The sequence below is a fragment of the Carcharhinus amblyrhynchos genome, unplaced genomic scaffold (genome assembly GCF_965287045.1).
Source record: "Carcharhinus amblyrhynchos unplaced genomic scaffold, sCarAmb.v2.hapA scaffold_38, whole genome shotgun sequence".
In the NCBI taxonomy this organism is placed as follows: domain Eukaryota; kingdom Metazoa; phylum Chordata; class Chondrichthyes; order Carcharhiniformes; family Carcharhinidae; genus Carcharhinus; species Carcharhinus amblyrhynchos.
Genome location: NW_027649779.1, coordinates 8,858,388 through 8,882,038, shown reverse-complemented (window position 1 = coordinate 8,882,038; position 23,651 = coordinate 8,858,388). Strand labels below are relative to the sequence as shown.

Sequence of the window (23,651 nt, the reverse complement as noted above, 5' to 3'; positions counted from 1 at the left end):
ACGCATGCGCACTTCTCTGCTGTAAACCAAGATGGCGGCCGTTAACCGGGGGGCCTCGAATCGGGGAAAGAGACCCGGAGCTGCCAACGCGGGAGCTTCAGGTTTGTATCCGGGTTTCGGACCTTCACCCAATGTTTACACACCCTCCCCGATCAAAGGCCGCTCCATTATTCCCTCTGGGTTTCCGCAGCTTTATCGGCCGCGCAAGAACCAAACCAGCGTCTGTCCCGCAGGCCCTGTCACTCAGTGCGCATGCTCCCATTGGAATGGGCACTGCGCCTGCGCACCACCATCCTGTGGTGTAGATGGGAATTGGATTTTGATCTGATTTATTGTCACATGTATTAACACACAGTGAAAAATATTGTTTCCTGCACTATACAGACAGAGCATACCATTCATAGAGAAGGAAACGAGAAAGTGCAGAATTTAGTGTTACAGTCATTGCTATAGTGTAGAGGAAAATAAAAACAAATCTGGAATCTGAAACCAAAAGAGAAAATACTGGAAAATCTCAGCAGGTCTGACAGCATCTGGAAGGAGAGAAAAGAGCTGATCTTTTGAGTCCAGATGACTCTTTGTCAAAGCTCTTTTCTCTCCTCACAGCTGCTGCCAGAACTACTAAGATTTCCCAGCATTTTCTCTTTTGGTTGTAGAGAAAGATAATGTTAATGCAGTGCAACTTAATGCCATTCAAAAGTCTGATGGCAACAGGGAAGAAGCTGTTTTTGAGGTGATTGGTACATGATCTCAGACTTCATATGCAGCTGCCATCTTTATAAGGGGCAATGGGCAGCAGGGCACATATGCAGCTGCCATCTTTATAAGGGGCAATGGGCAGCAGGATGCATATGCAGCTGCCATCTTCATAAGGGGCAATGGGCAGCAGGGTGCATATGCAGCTGCCATCTTTATAAGGGGCAATGGGCAGCAGGGTGCATATGCAGCTGCCTTCTTTATAAGGGGCAATGGGCAGCAGGGTGCATATGCAGCTGCCATATTCATAGGGGGCAGTGGGCATTGATTGCAGAGTTGGTCCCTTTTTCATTGAATCACAGGCTGACTAGTCAGGAGCTGGCTATGTGTTGGATGCAGAACTCGGTCCCTGGCCTCCTGTGTGGGTCTTTTTTATTGTTGCATCAGTGTGAACTTCATTTATAACCTGTCTCTGTGGGTTCTCTCTCAATCCCCTTACTTTCCGTTTCAAATAAATTTCACAGGAACTAGGAGATGATCAGCAGTCTGGAAACTGAAAATAAATATATCAGAATCTGACAGTCATTCTAATTATTGTAACTGAGAATCAGTGAATTTTGAACACGGAAAGTAAAAGCACTATTCACAGTGGGGAGAAACCGTGTGTGAACGAGGTTTCAGCCCGTCATCTGACCTCCCAAAACACCAGTGCGGTCACTCCATGGGAAACTGCAGTAATGTGGGGACTGTGGGAAGAAATTCAATCACCCACATCCAGGCTGGAAACTCATCGGCGCAGTCACACTGCAGAGAGACCATTCACCTGCTCTCAGTGTCATTCAGTCACCGAACCTCCTGACACATCAATGTGTTCACACTGACGAGAGACCATTCGGGTCCTCTCTCTGTCGTACTGGATTCAGGCATTCACAGAATCTCACTGCATTATCAGTGCACCCACACTGGGGAAAGGCCATTCACCTGCTCCGAGTGTGGGAAGGGATTCACTCAGTCCTCCATACTGCTTAGACACCAACGCACCCACACTGGGGAAAGGCCATTCACCTGCTCCGAGTGTGGGAAGGGATTCACTCAGTCCTCCGTACTGCTTAGACACCAACGCACCCACACTGGGGAAAGGCCATTCACCTGCTCCGAGTGTGGGAAGGGATTCACTCAGTCCTCCGTACTGCTTAGACACCAACGCACCCACACTGGGGAAAGGCCATTCACCTGCTCCGAGTGTGGGAAGGGATTCACTCAGTCCTCCATACTGCTTAGACACCAACTCACCCACACTGGGGAGAGGCCAGTCACCTGCTCCGAGTGTGGGGATTCACTCAGTCCTCCATACTGCTTAGACATCTGTGCACCCACCCTGGGGAGAGACCATTCACCTGCTCCGAGTGTGGGAAGGGAGTCACTCAGTCCTCCATACTGCTTAGACACCAAATAATTCACAAGTAACCACAGTGATTGGAATCTGATGATAATCCTATCCGTGACTGTAATACATTCATTGGGTTTGTTTTTGCTGATGTTATTGAACTCCAGCCAGTTTTAAGGTTTAATATTCTGAAGAAAAGTCAAATAGATTAGCTTTGTGTTGAATCTTTTTGATATCCTCAACATGAGTTAATTCCTTTTTGAGGTGTTCTCTCTTTCTCCCTCCTTCATCTTCACCTCCCCACGAGTGCTCATGGAGGAGAAACTCATGATCTTCTTTGTGAAGACAATCCAACCAGCTGCCTCTGCTGCTTCCCTCCCTTCCCCTAATCCACTGGACCAAACCACCTCTAACACTCCCCTTTGTCTGACCTCTGAACTCACATCTTTCTCCAGTTTTCCTTCTGCTCCCCTCCTGTCCTCTGAGAGCTCATCTTGTCCACGAGACCCACCAGCTGATTCCTCAATCCTATTCCTATTCCCACTCATCTACTGCAAGACGTTCCCCAACAGGTTGATTTGGCATCGCAAACTTTCAGAATGCTGCTCCTTCATCAGGTTACTTGAATTCCAACCATCATTTTGCATTTGTGTCTCTGTCTCTATATGTTGTGTTTGTGAACCTACATCTCCATTCAGCTGATGAAGGAGCAGCGTTCCAGAAGTTCATGGTTCCACATAAACCTGTTGGAACTTAACCTGGTTTTGTGACTTTTTGCTTTGCCCACATCAGCCCAAAGCCGGCATTTCACAGAATATTCCAGCGCAGTACAGTCCCTTCGGCCCTTGATGTTGTGCCGACCAGTGGAACCAATCTAATGACCCTCTAACCTAAACTATTCCAATGTTATCCATACGCCTATCCACTGACCATTTGAACACCCTTAAAAGTTGCCGAGTCCACAACTGCTGCAGGCAGGGCATTCCACGCCCTTACTACCCTCTGAGTAAAGAACCTACCTCTGACATCTGTCGTATAATTATCACCCCTTAATTCAAAGCTATGTCCCCTCGTGTTAGCCATCACTATCCGAGGAAAAAGGCTCTCACTGTCCATCCTATCTAACCCTCTGATCATCTTGTATGCCTCAATTAGGTCACCTCTTAACCTTCTTCTCTCTAATGAAAATAACCTCAAGTCCCTCAGCCTTTCCTCATAAGACCTTCCCACCATACCAGGCAACATCCTGGTAAACCTCCTCTGCACCCTTTCCAATGCCTCCACATCCTTCTTATAATGCGGCGACCAGAATGGTACACAATACTCCAAGTGCGGCCGCACCAGACTTGAACAGTTGCAACATGACCTCATGGCTCCAAAATTCAATCCCTCTACCAATAAAACCTAATGGGATTTGTAACGGTGACTGAAGACAATGGCTTTGATCTTTTCAATTTTTAACTGGAGGAAATTTCAGTACTGGATGTGGGAGAAGCAGTTTGATCATTTAGTAACAGTGGATGAATGGAGAGGGATGGGGGTGAGGTAGAGCTGGGTGTTACCAATGTACACGGGAAATTTCACACGGTGCTTTTGTCACTTAATGGCAGCATGCGGATGAGAAATAGGAGAGGCCACGGATAGATCCTTGAGGAAACATCTAGTTCAGCGGCCTTGGAAAGGAAAAGGAAGCTGGAGAGGAGGGCAGAGATTGTTTTTTCAGAAAGTGTGGTGACAGTGGATTTATGAGAAGGATAGGACCAGAAGAGAACAAGAACTGTAAAAGGTATTGATTAATACAGAGAATGGTCAGCAGCTTAGTGTGAATAGGGTCAATAGAACATAAGGTTCGCGGGGGTTGTTGGGGTGGGGGTGACACTGCAACTTCTCCATATTAGCTGATATTGTCAATACCTTCCTCTCTCTCTCAAACCCAATGACATCAACCACTTCTCAAACTAATCCCTGACACTTTTAAACTACCATCCCATCTTCTGTCCCTCTCGAAAGTCCTTAAACCTTTCTGACCTTGTAAAATTTATTTTTATTCAGGATCTGTGGAATCTTGTGCCTTTATTCACTTGTTAAGTCTGTTGAATGTCCACCTTTATCTATTTTACACAAACTCACCCAAATCTAAAAGCAGTTTAGTAGGAATTGAGGGGAACAAACAGAAGGTGGGTCTCCTGAACGAGATGAATTGCTAAGAGGAAATGGAGAGTGCTACAATCCCAGCTAATGTTATTACTGGACCCGACTTCACAGGCGATTCGGTCCGCCTTGTTGTCCAACAAGGGGCGTACACGCGGTGGGTCGTGTGAGGGCTGCTCTTGGATGTTGCTTCGAGAGTAGCCTAGTGCTTCACGTCATTAATGTGTGCTTAAACTGGACCAACTGACGGGCAACACGACAGCTCAGTGACTATCACTGTTTGCTGTGCAGACACATGGATTTGGGCCGGTGTCTGTGGGAGTTTGCACATTCTCCCCGTGCTTGCGTGGCATTTCTCCGGGTGCTCCGGTTTCCTCCCACATCCCAAAAAACGTGCTCTTAGGCTGATTGGTGTAACAAATTATCCCTAAATTAGTCTTCTCTCAATCTTCCCCAATAGGCGTAGACAAAGGTGATGGGTAGAGGAGGGCACTCAATGTTAAAATGGCGGCACGGGCTTGTTGGGCCTGTTTCCCATTCTGTGTTGTTCTTTGACTGTCCCAAAACCTTGGCTCCATTGACCGTAACTTTTATGTGGATGAACAGAGGCACTGGACGGCCAATTAGCTTTTAACAAAAACATCTTTTAAACATAAATAACAGTAACATCAGACTCCTTCTTTCCAGCCAACTCCTGCTGCAGTCAACACACCAGAGGATGCTCCCTCTTGTGGTGATGTGAGGTACACGGTCTCTACCTGGGGTGGGTCATTGTATCCTCAGACTGATGGAGGGTCTTGTTGCAGGATTGTGCTGCTGCAGCCCAACCTATTTAGAGAATTGATACCAATCTCAGACACAACTATGGGCAACACTCTGCCTTTACACAAATACACTACCTCACACACACACACACTCCCACACAAACACAGAGCCAGGCTGAGACCAGATATCAATTTCAGTTCAAATCAGCCGCTGGGCACTAAAATAATTACAAACAAATCTGAATTTAATCTGGGTTTTATTGTGAAATGGGATCATGTATAAATGTCGCTCCGTGTGGAGCGGAACTGGTGATTTGTCTGCCGTCTGTAAGCTACCTGAACAGATATTAAATTGGACAGGTTATAACGTTTGAATTGTAAGACCTAATGGTGTGAAGTATGTGGGAGCAGCGTGGATGTGATAAAGGCTGGAATACAGATTGGGAGAACGAGAGTGAAACTACTGTGCTGAGTTGTAGGGATGGATGGATGGATGGAGAGAGGGATGAATCGGGGTGAATGTGAGAAGCTGAAGGCTGAAAGAAACTACAAAACTCGTGAATGTAACCCAATCCATCACATAAACCAGCCTCCCATCCATTGACTCTGTCTACACTTCCCGCTGCCTCGGGAAAAGCAGCCAGTATAATTAAGGACCCCAGACACCCCGGCCGTTCTCTCTTCCACCTTCTTCCGTCAGGAAAACGATACAAAAGGCTGAGGTCACGTACCAACCAACTCGAACAGCTTCTTCCCTGCTACTGTCAGACTTTTGAATGGACCTACCTTGCATTAAGTTGAACTTTTTTTACACCCCAGCTGTGACTGTAACACTACATTCTGCATTCTCTCCTTTCCTTCTCTATGAATGGTATGCTTTGTCTGTATAGTGTGCAAGAAACAATACTGTTCACTGTATACTAAGACATGTGACAATAATAAATCAAATCTCATCAAATAAATTTATGTTTGAAGAGGTTCCCAGTGTCTCTGAGCAGCTGAACTGGGGAAGCCTTTGGGCCGAGACTGTGCTGCTGCTGTTTCCCCTCCTGTACAGTAAGAAGTCTCACAATGACCAAGTTAAAGTCCAACAGGTTTATTTGGTAGCACAAGGTTTCGGAGTCTCAGGCCTCTTCCTCAGGTGAGTGAGGAGTTGTGTTCACAGACAGGGCAGATATGGACACAAACTCAATTTACAAGATAATGGTTGAATCGACGTGAGTGGAGAGAGGGTTAAGCACAGGTTAATGTGTATTGTCTGCAGCCAGGAAAGTTAGTGAGATTTTGCAAGCCCGGGTAAGTCGTGGGGGGTCAGAGATGATGTGAAATGTACATCAGGGATGGCTGTATCCTTCTGAGCTGCTGCTCCTCCTCCTGGTGTCACCTATTGCCCAGTCCACCCCAGTCGCTGGTGGGACATCCGGGGCCTGTAGAGAGACCAGCTGCTATATTGCTATGGTAGCCAAAATGGAAGGCTTGGAGGAATTTCTCCCAGAATTGTGTCAGGATGTTTGTGTATTTTAAGAACATAAGAAATAGGAGCAGGAGTAGGCCATCTAGCCCTTCGAGCCTGCCCCGCCATTCAATAAGATCATGGCTGATCTGTTGTGGCTCAGTTCCACATTCCCGCCCTCTCCCCATAACCCTTAATCCCCTCTCTTATCAAGAACCCATCAACCCGCTTCTTAAAAATATTTAGCGAGGCAGCCTCTACCACTTCAACGGGCAGAGAATTCCAGAGATTCACCACCCTTTGAGTGAAGAAGTTCCTCCTCAACTCCGTTCTAAACCGCCTCCCCTTTATCTTGAGGCTGTGCCCCCTAGTCCTACTGTCTTTTTTGAGCGGGAAGAGTCTCTCCACCTCTATCCTATCCATCCCATTCATCATCTTATACGTCTCAATGAGATCTCCCCTCATTCTTCTAAACTCTAACGAGTACAAGCCTAGTTTATTCAGCCTCTCCTCATAGCTCAATCCCCTCAACTCCGGTATCAGCCTAGTAAACCTCCTCTGCACTCCCTCCAGGAACATGTAAAAGACTCTTTGGCAGGAGTGTTGGTCTAAGTATTATCTACATTTCTAGGTAACGCAGCTATCTGTCAATGGTTTCTCCAGTGTCTGTGCTATCGTTTGTCTTGTTTCTGGATAAAATCGGTCTCTCCAGTTGTTTGTAATGTTCTGGGTTGTGTAGTTGAACTGTGTCCTTTGGTAGGTTTTGTTGTCTGTCCGTGATAATAATGTGTCCTTTCTCTGCCAGTTTTATGATGATGTCCGTGTTGTCTCTTAGTTCCTTTGTCTCCTGTTGTTCTGAGGTTTGCGTTGCCTGGGAGGGTGGTGGAGGTGTGATGTCTCACATCCTTCAAAAAAAAACCTGGATGAGTAGTTTGCCCACAGCCTTGGTGTGCCAAGTGCTGGCAAGTGGGATTAGATGGACCAGTCAGGGCATTTCATACAACAGTGCAGACTCGATGGGCCGAAAGGCCTCTTCTGCACTAGAATATTCTGTGATTCTATTTAGTTTCTTTTCAATGATGGGATGTTTTCTATCTTCTTCTTGGTAAATTCTAAGGTATCCCTGCTGATTTTGGGTGGTATCCATTTGGATTTTGGTGTCAAGGGGGGTTTTCTGAGTTCGTTTCCTCAAAGCAAACTGTCAATTTTTTATCCTTTTGAAGAATTCCTCAAGGTCTGATTCTGTTGGTTGGTTTTGGGTTTGGCGGCGGATATGAAGCAAAGTCTTTTCCCTGGAACCTTTTGTGTTTGTGTTAGTTGTAAAGTTGTGCTGATGTTTCTAGTAATGCTGCCTATTCTGAGGAGGTGTTCTGCTCTGGGCTGGCTGTCCCTCTGCACGGTTTCTGTGATCCTTGGTTAAACTTTTCCATCTGCACTGTGGTCTCCATCCAGTGGATGACTCTAACTTTCATTCTTTTATCGTGTTCCTTAATCATTATTCTGAATAGCTCCTCTATGGTGAGCAGTTTGACATTTTCCTCCGGTTCCCCCAGTGGTCTGGGACTGGGTACCATTTTGTCTTTTGCTGTTTACTGGGAGTGTCCTTTGGCTCGTGGTTTGCTTTGGTTCTGTTCTTAGTCTTTTTTCTGGCCCTAGGGCTCCCTGCCTTAGGGGTATACCCGGGATGAATTCTGAGCTTGTCCAGTCTCGTGCTTCCCTTTACAGGTCCTTTTACAATTCTCCAGGTCCCCAGTAAGTCTGAGAGAAATGTGATACAGCACCCACAAACAGAGGGAGATAAACCACAACTTCTTGCTTTGGTGGGATGCTCAGGGATAGCGTGTTCTCCTCGCTGTCCAGTTCATTAAGGTTCCAGTTGTAGCTCCTTGTCACTATCCTCCTAGTTAGTGCGTTCTCGTCTTCCTTTATTATCTACGTGTGGTGGCATCTTTTGTGCTCTGCCTGTTTTCGCTGCGCTCTGCCTGACGCTTGTCTTCCCCATCCTGGAGCAATGTGTTTGTGAGCTTGCTGTATTCCTTCCCCTTGGTTTGGGCTGTTGATTCTGTTCTCCATCAGTGTCTGTTTTGAGGTCTCTTGTAGGGAACCTATTCCAAGTAGATGTGTTGAGTTTGCTGTGTTCAGTCACGTTGTTGCAGTTGTGGTTTATCTTCTTCTCTTTGTGGGGTGCTGTGTCACATTTCTCTCGGATTTAACGGGGACCTGGAGAGCTTTTGGTTCTTTATTTCAGTCAGACGGGGTGGGAATTTGATACGAGTTTGAGGGGTGGTGTTTTTGTTTGATGATTCTGGGTGATAGCGAACATCAGCAGAAACAGAACAATTATTATCAGACCATCAGTTTTGAATGTGATTAACAGCAGAATCCAATTCCTGTGGTTGTTTATGAACTCGCTGATGTGTCAGCAGGCTGGATAGCCAATGGAATCCCCTCCCACACACGGAGCAGGTGAATGGCCTCTCCCCGGTGTGAACTCGCTGGTGCGCTCTGAGGTTGCCTGAATGCCTGAACCTCTTTCCGCAGGAAGAGCAGCTGAATGGCTTCTCCTTAGTGTGAACTCGCTGGTGGGTCAGGCAGTGGGATGACTGAGCGAATCCCTTCCCACACACGGAGCAGGTGAATGGTTTCTCCCCAGTGTGAACCCGCTGGTGTGCAGTGAGTTCCGACGACGACCGTAACCTCTTTCCACAGTGAGTGCAGCTGAATGGCCTCTCCCCGGTGTGAACTCGCTGGTGGACCACCAGGTTGGCTGACTGAGTGAATCCCTTCCCGCACACTGAGCAGGTGAATGGCCTCTCCCCGGTGTGAACTCGCTGGTGTTTCAGCAGATCCGAGGATACCGTGAATCGCTTGCCACACTCAGGACAGGTGAACAGTCTCTCCCCAGTGTGAACTCGCTGGTGCTTACTGAGGTGGGATGAATGTCTGAATCTCTTTCCGCAGTCGGTACAGCTGAAGGGCCTCTCCTCAGTGTGAAGTCGCTGGTGTGACATGAGACAGGCTGACTGAGTGAATCCCTTCCCACACACCGAGCAGGTGAAGGGCCTCTCCCCAGTGTGACTGCGTCGGTGGTTTTCCAGCTGGTATTGAGAATTGAATCCTTTCTCACAATCCCCACATTTCCACGGCCTCTCCCCAGTGTGTGTGCGTCGATGATATTCCAGCCGGGATGGATAATTGTAACCTTTCCCGCAATCCTCACATTTCCAAGGTTTCTCCATGGTGCCAGTGTCCTTGTATCTCTCCAGGTTGGATGATCAGTTGAAGCCTTGTCCACATGCAGAACATGTGTATAATAACTCCTCGCTGTCAATGGTGTGATGTTCTTTCAGGCTGAGTAACTGGTTAAAGCTCTTTCCACACTCAGTTCACTGGAACACACTTACTCGGATGTGTGTGTGTGTCTCGCTGCTTTTCCAGTCACACTGATGTTTGAAATCTTTCCCTGCAGGCAGAACAAACATTTCTGCTTTCACATTCAAATGTGGATAATATTCAGGCCCTGATGAATTGAATGATTCTGCCAGAGCTTGCTGCGATGTTCCGTGTGAGCTACCTGGCCCCTTATGATCATCTTCCCCTTCTGAAAGCCTGGAAAAGGAGATTTAAAAACTCTTCACTGCGAGTGAGCAGGATATAAATCCAGAATAGATAATTGGAGTTTCTCTGGAACATTTTTCCCTCTCTTGTTCTCCCAAATCTATAAATCCCCTTCCCACACACACTGCCACTCCTCCCTGGGCTGAAATCCAAATGTGGGTATGCCGGCGTTGGACTGGCGTAAACACAGCAAAAAGTCTGACAACACCAGGTTTTAGTCCAACCGATTTGTTTGATAATAGACTCACAAGCTTTCGGGTTAGTCCCTTCGTCAGGTGAATGGAGAGTTCTGGCCTCAGACAGGCTCTGTCTGAGGCCAGAACTCTCCATTCACCTGACGAAGGGACTAACCCGAAAGCTTGTGAGTCTATTATCAAACAAATCGGTTGGACTAAAACCTGGTGTTGTCAGACTTTTTACTGAAATCCAAACCCATCTCACCATTTCTTTCCTCCACTCTCTCCTCTGTCTGGGTTCAGTTCTGGGTTGAGTGAAAAATCAAACGAAGGAACCAATAATTTTCTCTCCTGATACGAAGAACCATCACCCACTTTTTGTTACATCATTATAAGGGGGGGCAGCACGGTGGCACAGTGGTTGGCATTGCTGCCTCACAGCACCTGGCACTGTTGCCTCACATTACCAGGGACCCGGGTTCAATTCCGGCCTCGGGTCACTGTCCGTGTGGAGTTTGCACGTTCTCCTCGTGTTTGCAGGTTAGGTTAATTGGCCATGATCAATCGAGCCTAGTGTCAGGGAGATTGGTGGGGTAAATGTGTGTGGTTGTGGGAACAGGGCCTGGGTCGGATTGTAGTTGGTACAGACCTGATGGGCCAAATGGCCTCCCTCAGCACTGTAGAGATTCCATCAGATCAAGATGGCTGCACCACATTTACCATGAAACAAGCTGGGCCTGTTTTTGGGCAAATTTCGTGCAGCTGCAGTTTCTCATTTGGGGTTTGTAGTCTACACTGACTGTTACTGACACCTCTTACCGACACCTCTCCACCCACTAGTTCCCCTGCAGCGCCTCTTACCAGCTGCTGAGCAACAAACATCATCTTCTCCACAGGTAACTGGCGGTGGGCAATATTTACTCCTGTCCAAATCCCAAAAACACAGCAAAGAACAAAACAAAGTAGAGCACAGGAACAAGCCCCTTGGCCCTTCAAGTCTATGCTGATCATAATGCCCCAACCAAACTGAAAAGAAACCTTCTGCCCTTACTTGGTCTGTTTCCCTCCCTATTCACGTACCCATCTAGCTGCCTCTTAACATTTTACAACATTTGATTTCATTAAATTAGATTAAATCACTGATAAAAATAACTATTCAAAAACAATACCCATTTGACAATCCGATTTCCCCTAAAATTTATCCCCTTTGATGGTGTCACTTTGAAAATTGCTGGGCCCAACTGGATTCCAACATCCTCTATGTTAAAAGTAGCAGTTTCACTTCCATCTCCACTACAGCTCAAACTGATCCAAAAGGAAACAGAATCATTACCTGGAGGAGATAAAAAATGCTGGACTACGAGAAGGGCCAGCAGTGGGAGGAGCTGATTCGCTGTTACAAAGCCAAGAATGGGTATAATGGATTGATTGCTGCTGCTCCCCCCACCACCCCCACCACCACCACCACCACCACCACCACCACCACCACCACCACCGTGTATTGTAATCATTCAGTGGTTCTGTGAGTCAATGAAAAAGGAGTGAATACTGGTGGCCAATCACCAAACATCTAGCCCAATACAAACCAGTTCTGAACGGGTCTGTCTCTCTTTCTAGATTTGGATTATGGACTCAATGGGCCAAATGACCTCCTCCTTCTGTACTGTGGGGATTCTATAAAGTTGTCAATTGTTAACCCGGGCCTGTCTGCAGTCTGAGTGAACAAAGAACAACACAGCACGGCAAACAGGCCCTTCGACCCAACGAGCCCGCGCCGCCATTTTAACATTGAGTCTCCTCTCTACCCATGACCCTTGTCTATGCTTATGGCCATCCACATTGAGGGAAAATTAATTTAGGGACAATTTGTTACACCAATCAGCCTAACAGCACATCTTTGGGGTGTGGGAGGAAACCGGAGCACCCGAAGGAAACCCACGCAAGCACGGGGAGAATGCGCAAACTCCCACAGGCACTGGCCCAAATCCACGTATCTGCACAGCTAGCAGTGATAGTCACTGAGCTGTCGTGTTACCCAGCATCTGGTCCAGTTTAAGCATACACTAATGACGTGAAGTACTAGGCTATTCTTGAAAACATCCAAGAGCAGCCCTTGTACGACCCACCGCGTGTATGCCCCTCGTTGGACAACAAGGCAGACCAAAGCACCTGTGGATTAAAAGAGAAAAACATCAATACTATGCACATGAGTGGTTAGCACTGCTGTCCCACAGCGCCAGGGATCCGGGTTCGATTCCCGGCTTTGGAGTTTGCGCATTCTCCCCGTGTCTGCGTGGGTTTCCTCCGGGTGCTCCTGTTTCATCCCACAGTCTGAAAGATGTGCTGGTTAGGGTGCATTGACCCCGAACAGGTGCTGGACTATGGCCATCAGGAGAATTTCACAGTAACTTCATTGAGGTGTTAATGTAAGGCCTACTTGTGATAAGTGAACTTCACAATGAGACAAGTTTCTCCCCGGTCAGCCAGACCCTGAGGCCCCGCCCACCCAGTGATTGCGTAATAGACGGCCACGCATGCGCTCCCCGTTAAACCAACATGGCGGCGGAGGCACTGGGCCCCGGATCCCGGGGAAAAAGACTCGCGGCTGTGAATACGGGACCCGTGGGGTATACTCGGGCCCTGCGGCCTATAGCGGGTGTTTGTGAAGCTTCCGTTCCCTCCCCACCCTGTGTCCCGGCTCCATTCCCCACCGCACCAACTCTTACCCGCTGGAAAAAAGCATCGCCCGCCATCGCAGGGATCCTGTGCAAAGTGAATTGCGCATGCGCCAAGTACAGCACTGCGCCTGTGCACTGGGTTCCGGTGCCGTAAATGGGGCGCTTTCATAACCGCAGCGAATGCCGGGTAACAGCAGTGCCATTCAATTCCCAGTCAAACGACAGTATTGATTCTCAATTCCGATGTATTTTTAAACATACGCAGCATCTGTGGACGAATGCGGTGATATATTCCACATAAGAAATAGGAGCAGGAGTAGGCCATCTAGCCCTTCGAGCCTGCCCCGCCATTCAATAAGATCTTGGCTGAACTTTCCCGCTTTCTCCCCATGACCCTTAATTTCCCTGTCTATCAACCTATCTACCCATGACTTAAATATATTCAGCAAGGTAGCCTCCACCACTTCAATGGGCAGGGAATACTAGAGACTCACCACCCTTTGAGTGAAGAAGTTCCTCCTCAACTCCGATCTAAACTGCCCCCCCCCCCCCCCCTTATTTTGAGGCTGTGCCCTCTAGTTCTGCTGTTCTAGAACATAGAACATTACAGCACAGTACAGGCCCTTTGGCCCTCAGTGTTGTGCCGAGCTATGTCCAATCCCAAGATCAAGCTATCCCACTCCCTATAATTCTGGTGTGCTCCATGTGCCTATCCAATAAGGATTCTATTTGTCAAGTTTTGCACGTAAATCTCCAGTGGGTAAGTGAACAAAGAACAATACAGCACAGGAACAGGCCCTTTGGCCCTCCAAGCCTGCACCCATCATGTGTTCCCAACTGGACTATCTGCTTCTATCCCTCTATTCTAAGTGCTGTGACTGTTATGACTTTCACACTGGTTCTCCTGAAGGTGCAGATTCTGGCTGCGTTCAATTCATAATCATTCGTTCCTGTCTCTATCTCCAGAGACTGAATACTGACCTGAACCCAGATAAAAAAATTCCAGATGAATGTTGCCCTCTTGATGGATACTGAATATTTATTGGTTATTCCACAGATGTAACCCACTTCACCCATCATGCTGTCTCTTTAGAAATCTATCCAATTAATTCCACAGCCCTGCTGGCAGAATCAAAACAGGGTACATCGACTGTAATAATCCATGACCTTAATAGAAATAGTTTTGCAGCTGGATAATTCTCAGACATATTCACCCTCTTTAGAAGGTTTGATTGCCCAATTTATTAAGATATTAGGAGCCATTGGTGAGTTAATCACACAGAGTAGAGTTTAATTCAAAACACCGCAGATACTAACGGAATTATTAATAAAGGGCCAAGTCAAGACGGAATGCAACAGCTGTGTCATCGTGTCCTTCCACCCGAGTCCCAGAAATTGACAAGGGGGATGATGGGAGAGAGCAGTGTGCATTTAGGACTCCAGAAACAGGAACTTTAGAGACAATTTAACTCAGTGCACCAGTGGAAGAGAGGGAAGCAGCAGAACCAGCTGGTCAGATTGTTTCAATGACAAATAAGTTCCATGCACTCCTCGTACTTGTTGGAGTGAGGATGAAGGAAATAGCAGAAAAAATGGAGGAAGATATGGGTTCATAAGAACGTAAGAAATTGGAGCAGGAGTAGGCCACCTACCCCTTTGAGCGTGCCCCGCCATTCAATAAGATCATGGCTGATCTGAAGTGGATCAGTTCCACTTTCCCGCTTTCTCCCCATAACCCTTAATTCCCTTGTCTATCAGAAACCTATCTACCCGTGACATAAATATATTCAGCGAGGTAGCCTCTACCACTTCAACAGGCAGAGAATTCCAGAGATTCACCACCCTTTGAGTGAAGAAGTTCCTCCTCAACTCTGATCTAAATTGCTCCCCCCCCCCACTTATTTTGAGGCTGTGCCCTCTAGTCCTGCTATCCTTTCTAAGTGGGAAGAATCTCTCTACCTCTACCCTATCTATCCCCTTCATTATCTTATACATCTCTATAAGATCCCCCCTCAGCCTTCTAAACTCCAACAAGTACAGACCCGGTCTATTCAGTCTCTCTTCATAGGCGAACCCCCTCATCTCCGGTATCAGCCTAGTGAACCTTCTCTGTACTCCCTCCAAGGCCAATATATCCTTCCGCAAGTGTGGCGACCAAAACTGCACACAGTACTCCAGCTGCGGCCTCACCAGTGCCCTGTACAGTTGCAGCAAGACCTCCCTACTTTTATATTCTATCCCCCTCGCTATAAAGACCAACATCCCATTCGCCTTCTTGATCACCTGCTGCACCTGCAGACTGGGTTTTTGCGACTCATGCACAAGGACCCCGAGGTCCCTCTGCACTGTAGCATGCTGCAGCTTTTCACCCTTTAAATAATAATCCCTCCTACTATTAATTCCACGTTTAAGTTCCTTCCTACTTTCAACGTGCTCCTCAAGGGTTTCGTCCATTCTTAGACTCGGTCTATCACATGCTTCCTTTTTACTGAGCTTACAATTTCCCTTGTCATTCCTGTTTCCCGAATCCTGCCATTTCTATCCTTCAGTTGTTTGCGAGAATATTGCCTGTCCTGCACTTCAATCAACAGGCCTTTTAAAAGTCTTCCACGTGCCAGACATGGATTTGCCCTCAAATAGTTGTTCTCCATCCACGTTCCCCAGTTCCCATCTAATCTGGATCTAACTGGCCCTCGCCTAATTAACCACCCTCACCCTGAGGGCCACTCTTATCAATGACTATCTCAAATCCTATGGGATTATGGCGGCTAAGCCCAAAATGCACCCCCCCCACTCAAACACTGATCACCTGACCCAGCTCAATCCCCAGTATCAGGTCTGTTACGGTTCCCTCCCTGGATGGATTGTCAACACACTGTATCAAAAAGCCCTCCAGGGCACGTCTAACAAACTGTTCTCCATCCTAGCCCTTGGCTGTAAGGGAATTTGTATAGATACTTAACAAGAAAAAAGTGAGCATTGCTCCCATAGAAAGTGCATCTGGAGAACTGATTGTGAAAAGTCGGGCTACTGTGGGTGAACTAAAGAGAGATTTTCATAGAACCCTACAGTGCAGAAAGAGGCCCTTCACCCCATCGAGTCTGCACCGACCACAATCTCACTCAGGCCCTACCCCCATATCGTACCTGCTAATCCCTCTAACCTAAGCATCTTGGGACACTAAGGAGCAATTTTTAGCATAGCCGATCAACCTAACCTGCACATCTTTGGACTGTGGGAGGAAACCGGAGCACCCGGATGAAACCCACGCAGACATGAGGAGAATGTGCAAACTTCACACACACAGTGACTCGAGCCGGGAATTGAACCCAGGTCCCTGAAGCTGTGAAGCAGCAGTGCTAATCACTGGTTAGCAGCAGGGCAGCATGGTGGCACAGTGGGTTAGCACTGCTGCTTCACAGTTCCAGGGTCCTGGGTTCAATTCCCGGCCTTGGGTCACTGTCTGTGTGGAGTTTGCACATTCTCCTCGTGTCTGTGTGGGTTTCCTCCCACAGTCCAAAGATATGCGGGTTAGGTTGATTGGCCGTGCTAAGAAATTGCCCCTTAGTGTCCTGGGGTGTGTAGGTTAGAGGGATTAGTGGGTATAATACATAGGGATCTGGCGGTAGGTTCTGGGTGGGATTGTGTTCGGTGCAGACTCGAAGCGCCTCCTTCTGCACTGTAGGGTTCTATGGTTCCGTGCTGCCCTGTCTTTTGCACCCATCTTTGCTAAAGAGGGCAGAAGTAACCTCCCAGAGATAGTTCTAAATCAGGAGATGGAAGAGATGGCGCAAATCAGGAAGATTACGAACAGTGTTATTGAGCACATTGTTTGGGTGTGCGCGCTGAGAGATTCTCTGATCCAAATGGATTTCCCCCTCAGGTGTTGAAAGAAGAGACTATTGAGATTGTTGTTGTAGTGGTTTTAATTTTACAAAATTCCATCGATTCAGGGAAAAAGGGAGAAAGTGGGAAAGTTCGGCCCAGTTAGCTGAACATTTGTCACAGAGGAAATGTTAAAAGCCATTCTCTTTCTCAAAAGGCAGTGGAAGTATAGTCTTTGAATATTTTTAAGACAAAGCTGGATAAATTCCTGTTTAAGAATGCAGTGAAAGGTGATGGGGGTTTAGACAGGAATGTAGGGTTGAAGTTACAATCAGATCAGCTTACTGAATGATGGAGCAGGCTCGAGGGGCCTCTTCCTGCTCCTAATTTTTATGTTGGTACGTGCGCTGGTGTTTCAGCAGGTGGGAGGACTGAGTGAATCTCTTCCCACACTCGGAGCAGACGAACGGCCTCTCCCCGGTGTGAGTGCGCTGGTGGACAGTGAGATGAGATGATTGTCTGAACCCAGTCCCACACTGAGGGCACCTGAATGGTCTCTCATCAGTGTGAACACGTTGATGGTACATTAGTTCTTGACAATTTTTGTAGCACTTCCTGCAGTCCGGACATTTAAAAGGTCTGTGTTCGCTGTGGATACTTTGGTGTGTCATCAGGTTGGATGAATTAATGAATCCCTTCCCACACACACAGCAGGTGAACGGCCTCTGTCCTGTGTGACCACGCTGATGAATTTCCAGCTGTGACGGATAATTGAATCCCTTCCCACATTCCCCGCATTTCCACGGCTTCTCCCTGCTGTGACTGCATTTGTGTCTTGACAGGCCGGATGACTGACTGAAGTCTCGCGCACACACAGAACATGTGTACAGTTTCTCCCCACTGTGAACAGTGCTTTTTCCTTCCATGTTCAAAATCCAATGATATTCCGGCTACGGTAAACTGGGTGATCCTGACGTGATGTTTGGGGTTGAGCTTCCTGATTGCAAATTCACCCTTTCTGAAACAGAAAAAGTGAGAGTCAAGCCACAAAAGCAGGTGGTGAAACTGAGCTGAATGGATCTTGTAATCTGTGGGGCCGGCACAAGGAATGAGTGACCATGAGAACTGCTGGATTGTCATAAATGTAACAACTAGTTCATTATATCCTTCAGGAAAGGGAACCTGCCACCCAGTCTGGGCTGATACACGATCCAGTATCTATGGACAGGAATAAGAGGGAGAGAGAGGGGGGTAGAAGAAGTAGAGGATGAAGAAAAGGGATTTTTCTGTATTAGCTTGATCAGAACTCTGGCAGAATCATGTAATGCTAAACCTCCAACATTTACAATGTCCAGGGTATTAGATATATGTGAAGACGATCACCTCTGAGTTCCCCTCCAACTCACACATCATCCCGATTTGTCTGACATCCAATACCGGAACATCAGGAACTTTCTCTCATTTAGATATTGGGAAAGTTGAAGCCATTCTTTCCAGTTCCCACTCCAAACTTCTTTCCCTGACTACTGACACCGTCACTCTCACTGCCAACTGTCTGAGGTTAGCTGTGTGGGCGGCACAGTGGTTCAGTGATTAACACTGCTGCCTCACAGTGTCAGGGAACTGGGTTCGATTCCTGGCTTGGGTGACTGTCTACGTGGAGTTTGCACATTCTCCTCGTATTTGTGTGGGTTTCCTCTGGTGCTCCAGTTTCCTCCCACAGTCTGAAAGACGTGCTGGTTAGGGAGCATTGGGCCGTGCTAAATTCTCCCTCAGCGTAACCTGAACAGGTGTCGGTGTGGTGACTTGGGGGATTTTTACATTAATTTCATTGCAGTGTTAATGTAAGCCTACTTGTAGCACTAGTAAATAACCAGGTTGTTCAGAACCATGATGTTATATAACCATGGTTGAGGGGATGGCACAGTTGTGCTGCATCAGTGAGAAATTGGAAGTGAAAGAGTGAAGCAGTTTGATGGGCAAGTCACTGGGAGGAATTTCCAATAAGGAACTTATTGCCCCCAACAAAAATGGCATCTACACATGCGCCCTAATGCGAGCGCTCCGATAAAGATGTCAGCTGCGCATGCGCCCTACTGCCAATGCACCGATAAAGTTGTCAGCTACGCGCGCACCCGTGTGATTACCCCGATAAAGAAGGCAGCTGCGCATGCGCCCTAGTGCGAATGCGCCGACGAGGATGACAGCTGCGCATGCGCCTTAGTGCGAATCCCCCCGATAAAGATGACAGCTGCGCATGCTCCTTACTGGGATCACCTGAAAAAGATGGCGGCGGTTAACCGGGGTTTGTAACTGAGAGAAAGTTACGGTTCTGCTCTGTACAAACAGGCCGGGGACCATCCCCAATTACCGGTAGGTTCTTTTTCAAGGATACGCGGTTTATGTAAGGTGTTTACGAAGTCTCGTAAACCGCCCGCCTGATCCATCGCTCCCTCTGCCTCGCCATTCCCACCTTTTACTAATTGTGTATCTGAGCAAGAATCGTTTCTCCGTCGCCGTTAATCACTGCGCATGCTTCATTTACACTCCCGCCCCGATAACTGATTGGAGGACCAGCCGCTCCTGCGCGGTCCTCCAGCCCCGCCCCTCATTCACTTCGATTGGTTGGAGGACCAGCTTCTCCCGCTTGGTCCTCCAGCCCCGCCCCCTCTTCCTATTGGTCCATAGCCACCGTCAATCAGTCCCCGGCATTGTGATGTGGAGCATACGCAGTGTCATTGCTGTCCTTGGTGCTGGTTTGTCCCGGAGAAGCGGAGTCAGCGTTAGGCGGTGGCTGGGCGGGTCTGGAAACACTTTGTGGATCCGCTTCAGAATCATTGTCAGCTCCCTGGTTTGCAGCTGTGGGGCTTCTCCCGGGAACAAGCCCAGGTTAACAGCCCCATCCTGGCTCAGACACTGGAGGTTCTGGAAACACTTTGTGGATCCGCAGGCGGTGAGGAGCTGGAACCAGTGGGATTTAAATGGATCTGGGCGATGAGTCTTCATAAACACCCAGTGTGGGCTAGATGCTGGATCTCGGGTCAGGGTGGCACGGTGGTTAGCACTGCTGCCTCACAGTGCCAGGGTCCTGGGTTCGATTCCCAGCTCGGGTCACTGTGGAGTTTGCATGTGCTCCCTGTGTCTGCATGGGTTTTCTCCGGATGCTCCAGTTTCCTCCCACAGTTGGAAAGATGAGCTAGTTAGGTGCATTGACCCAAACAGGTGCTGGTGATGAGGGGAATTTAATTGCAGTGTTAATGTAAGCCTTACTTGTGACTAATAAATAAACTTTAAGGAACATTATAAAACGAAGTGAGATTCCCAGATACATCAGGAGATAATAGGACAGGTGACCAAAAACTTGGACAACAAGGTGAGTTTTAAAGAGAGTATTAAAGGAGGAAAGTGAGGCAGAGACAGAGAAGTACAGGGAGGGAATTCAGAACCTAGGGCTGAAGACATGACCACCAGTGGTGGAGTAATTGCAGTAGTGAATGTACCAGAACAGCACTGATATCTCGGATGTTTGTGGGAAGATTACAGAGATCGGGAGGGCTGAAGCTATGGAATGATTTGAAAACAAGGATGAGAATCTTACAATCAAGGTGTTACATGCGTGGGAGCCAAGGCAGATCAGGGAGGACAGAGGTGATTGGGGGACAGGACTTGCTGTTAATTAGGAAAGGGTTGGTGGACTTTTGGATGACTTCACATTTCCATAGGTAAAATGGAGACCCGTAAGAGTGCGATGGAACAGTTGAGTTTGGAGGTAACAATGGCCTGAATGAGGGTTTGAGCAGCATTGAGGTAGAGTTGAGGTCATGTGATGTTACTGAGGTGGAAATAGGCGGTCCCAGAAACTTGGGATCAAATGGGACACTGAGGTTATGAACAAACTGGCTTAATTTCAGACATTCGCCAGGAAGAGGGATTGAGTGGATTGCAAAGGAACAAGACTTGGAAGGGGGGCCAAAAACAGTGGCTTCCATATTCTTGATATTGAATTGAGGTTAATTAGTCAGCAGGAAGAGAACCAGAAAGCAGAATGGGCTCTGACACTGATACCAGGTTTAAATTAGTTAGAGAGAGAGAGGTTTGGAGAAACCCCCTTCACAATTTCTCATCAAATCTCTAAACAGTCAGTTCTGGACACAAAGTTAACATCTGCTATTCTGACTGATGGGTTCAGGGTGATTCTGATTAATGTTTTCTCTTGTGTTTTGAATGAATTGAATCATCAAAAATACTATCTCTAGTTGCACACATTTTTTAAAAGCATACTGAAATGATTATCTGACAGTTTATTTGGATTTCAGTTCAGGGAGGAGGGAGAGTGTGTGGGATGGGGATCTGCAACTTTGGGGGTTCAAGTGGACAAAAAAAATTGCAGAGAAACTAGAACTGTCATGTCAGAATTTCTATTCTGGACTGTCAGTGATGACTTTTATTGACGGTTTTTACAGGTATTAGACCAAACATCACATCAAGATCTGACAGAATCACTCGATTCCTAGGAATCGTACTTGGAATGTGGAAGGAGAAATGTTTGAAATCTTTTCCTACAGACAAAACAATCAAACATCAGTGTGACTGGAAAAGCACTGAGACACACCTGAGTGAGCGTGTTCCAGTGAACTGACTGTGAAAAGAGCTTAAACCAGTTAGACAGCCTGAAAAAAACATCACCATTCAGTGAGGAGAAATGTTCTCGTGTTGTGTGTGTAGAAAAGGCTTCATCTGATCATCAACATGGAGAGACATGATGACACTGACACTGCAGAGAAACCGTGGATATGTGGGGACTGTGGGAAAGCATTCACTTGCCCATCCAAACTGGAAACTCATCGACGCACCCACACTGGGGAGAGACCCTTCACCTGCTCCATATGTGGAAAGGATTTCACTCAGTCATCCAACCTGGCATTACACCAGCGTGTTCACACTGGGGAGAGGCCGTTTAGCTGCTCTGTGTGTGGGAAAAGATTCATTCAGTCATACAATCTAGCATTACACCGGCGGGTTCACACTGGGGAGAGGCCATTCACCTGCCCCGTGTGTGGGAAGGGATTCATTAATTCCTCGAACCTCGTGGCACACCAGCGAGTTCACTCTGGGGAGAAACCATTCAGCTGCACTGACTGTGGAATGAGCTTTAAGCTTTCATCCACTCTGCTGAAACACCAGCGAGTTCACACTGGGGAGAAACCATTCAGCTGCACTGACTGTGGAAGGAGCTTCAGACACTCAGGCGGTCTCACTGTACACCAGCGAGCTCACACCGGGGAGAAGCCATTCACCTGCTCCATGTGTGGGAAGGGATTCACTGATTCATGCCAACTGCTGAGACATGAACAGGTTCACACTGGGGAGAGGCCGTTCTCCTGCTCCAAGTGTGGGAAGGGATTCATTGATTCATCTCAATTACTGAAACACCAGCGAGTTCACAAGTGACAGCAGGGATTGGATTCTGCTGTTAATTCATTCTGACAGCAGGAGTTTGTTTCTGCTGATGTTAATACAGCCAGTAACTGGGCTGGAGTTTCATATCCTGGATCAAGAGGTGATTGTGCTCCTGGGGTTGCAGTTACTGCTGTCCATCAGAAATTAGTTTACAACAAGATGTGGAACTTTTACTTCCGTCTCAAATTGTTTAAGTTAAGTTTCTTTATTAGTGTTACAAGTAGGCTTACATTAACACTGCAATGAATTTACTGTAAACATTCTCCCAGTCGCCACTCTACACATCTGTTTGGGTACACTGAGGGAGAATTTAGCATAGCCAGTATACCTAACCAGCACGTCATTCGGACTGTGTGAGGAAACCGGAGCACCCAGAGGAAACCCATGGGGACACGGAGAGAACGTGCAGATTCCACACGGACAGTGACCCAAGTCAGGAATCGAACCCGGGTCCTGGCACTGTGAGGCAGCAGTGCGAACCACTGTGTTACCGCGTCGCCCTACTGATCTTGGCCCAAATTCCACTATTCAGTATATGAGAGGTTGCACTGATGAACATCTCCACTTAGAAAGTGTTGATTAATCCTTGCTGAGAATTCTTACTCACTGTCACATTACACACAGTGACACCACCATAATCCATCAGAAAGAAGGGGAATGGGAATTGCTGGAGAATCAAGAGTCTCTCCAAATGTCACCCATCCCATCTGGAACAGAAATGCCCTCAGCACAGGGATAGCATCTTTTAAGATTAAACCAAATAAACTCAAGTTAAATCAGGACAAGGTAAAAGGGGCAGCTCCCCAAAAGGAAAGGGAACAGCCTGAACAAAATCAAAGTACAAAGGAAACTTAAAAACATCAAATTAAAATGTGATTATTAGGGTCAATAATGCACCCCAGCCCCTGCAGCGCCAGCTCAGGAATGGCAATAAGTCGAATCCAAGTAATAGATTGGAAGAAATCACCATCTAATAGCCTTACAAAATCTTTGGATACTGATGGAATATTATAGAAAGAAACGTCTTCGGAAGAAAGCTTGCTGGCTGACAAACATGGGACAAGCCTTTCTCCCTGTCAAGGACCTGTGTCTAACACAAGCCCTGAAGCAAGACATTTTTAACCCCGATACCATTGGCTCTTATGGTAACTAGCTACATGTACAGGTTAAAATAGGCCCTCGAGCAAGGAGGTTTCAAATTGACTGGCTTCTCCCCAATCAGGCTCATTGAAGTGAATCTTCCATAGGTACTAGCTATGGACATCAACATTCACTTGGTTTCAGCCGTCTACTTGTCCTCTGGGATCTGTAAACCTCTCTCACAGGTCAGGTGCTTTTCCTATCTATTTAACTCATGCATCTTGTTTTAAATGTCGCTTCTCAATAAACTGTTTTAAAATCACTACTGAGCTCAATTCTCTTTTTGGGTGGAGACCAGTAAGA

The 23,651-nt window shown here is 47.3% G+C and overlaps 2 protein-coding genes across 2 annotated transcripts; one reads left to right on the top strand and one right to left on the bottom strand.

The window, feature by feature from the left end:
- Positions 1-31: 31 nt before the first annotated feature.
- LOC145362462 (uncharacterized) lies at positions 32-22,333 on the top strand. The gene is given in 8 exon segments (XM_080218475.1): positions 32-101; positions 1,620-2,027; positions 2,030-2,159; positions 7,795-7,969; positions 11,086-11,141; positions 12,770-12,872; positions 19,608-19,718; positions 21,474-22,333. Coding segments are annotated over 8 exon segments (1,779 nt in total). The 3' UTR covers positions 22,200-22,333.
- On the bottom strand, positions 7,030-10,108 carry LOC145362520 (uncharacterized). Its single transcript, XM_080218540.1, has one exon. The coding sequence runs from the start codon at positions 9,688-9,690 to the stop codon at positions 8,806-8,808; it is 885 nt and encodes a 294-aa protein (XP_080074666.1). The 5' UTR covers positions 9,691-10,108; the 3' UTR covers positions 7,030-8,805.
- Positions 22,334-23,651: the final 1,318 nt, after the last annotated feature.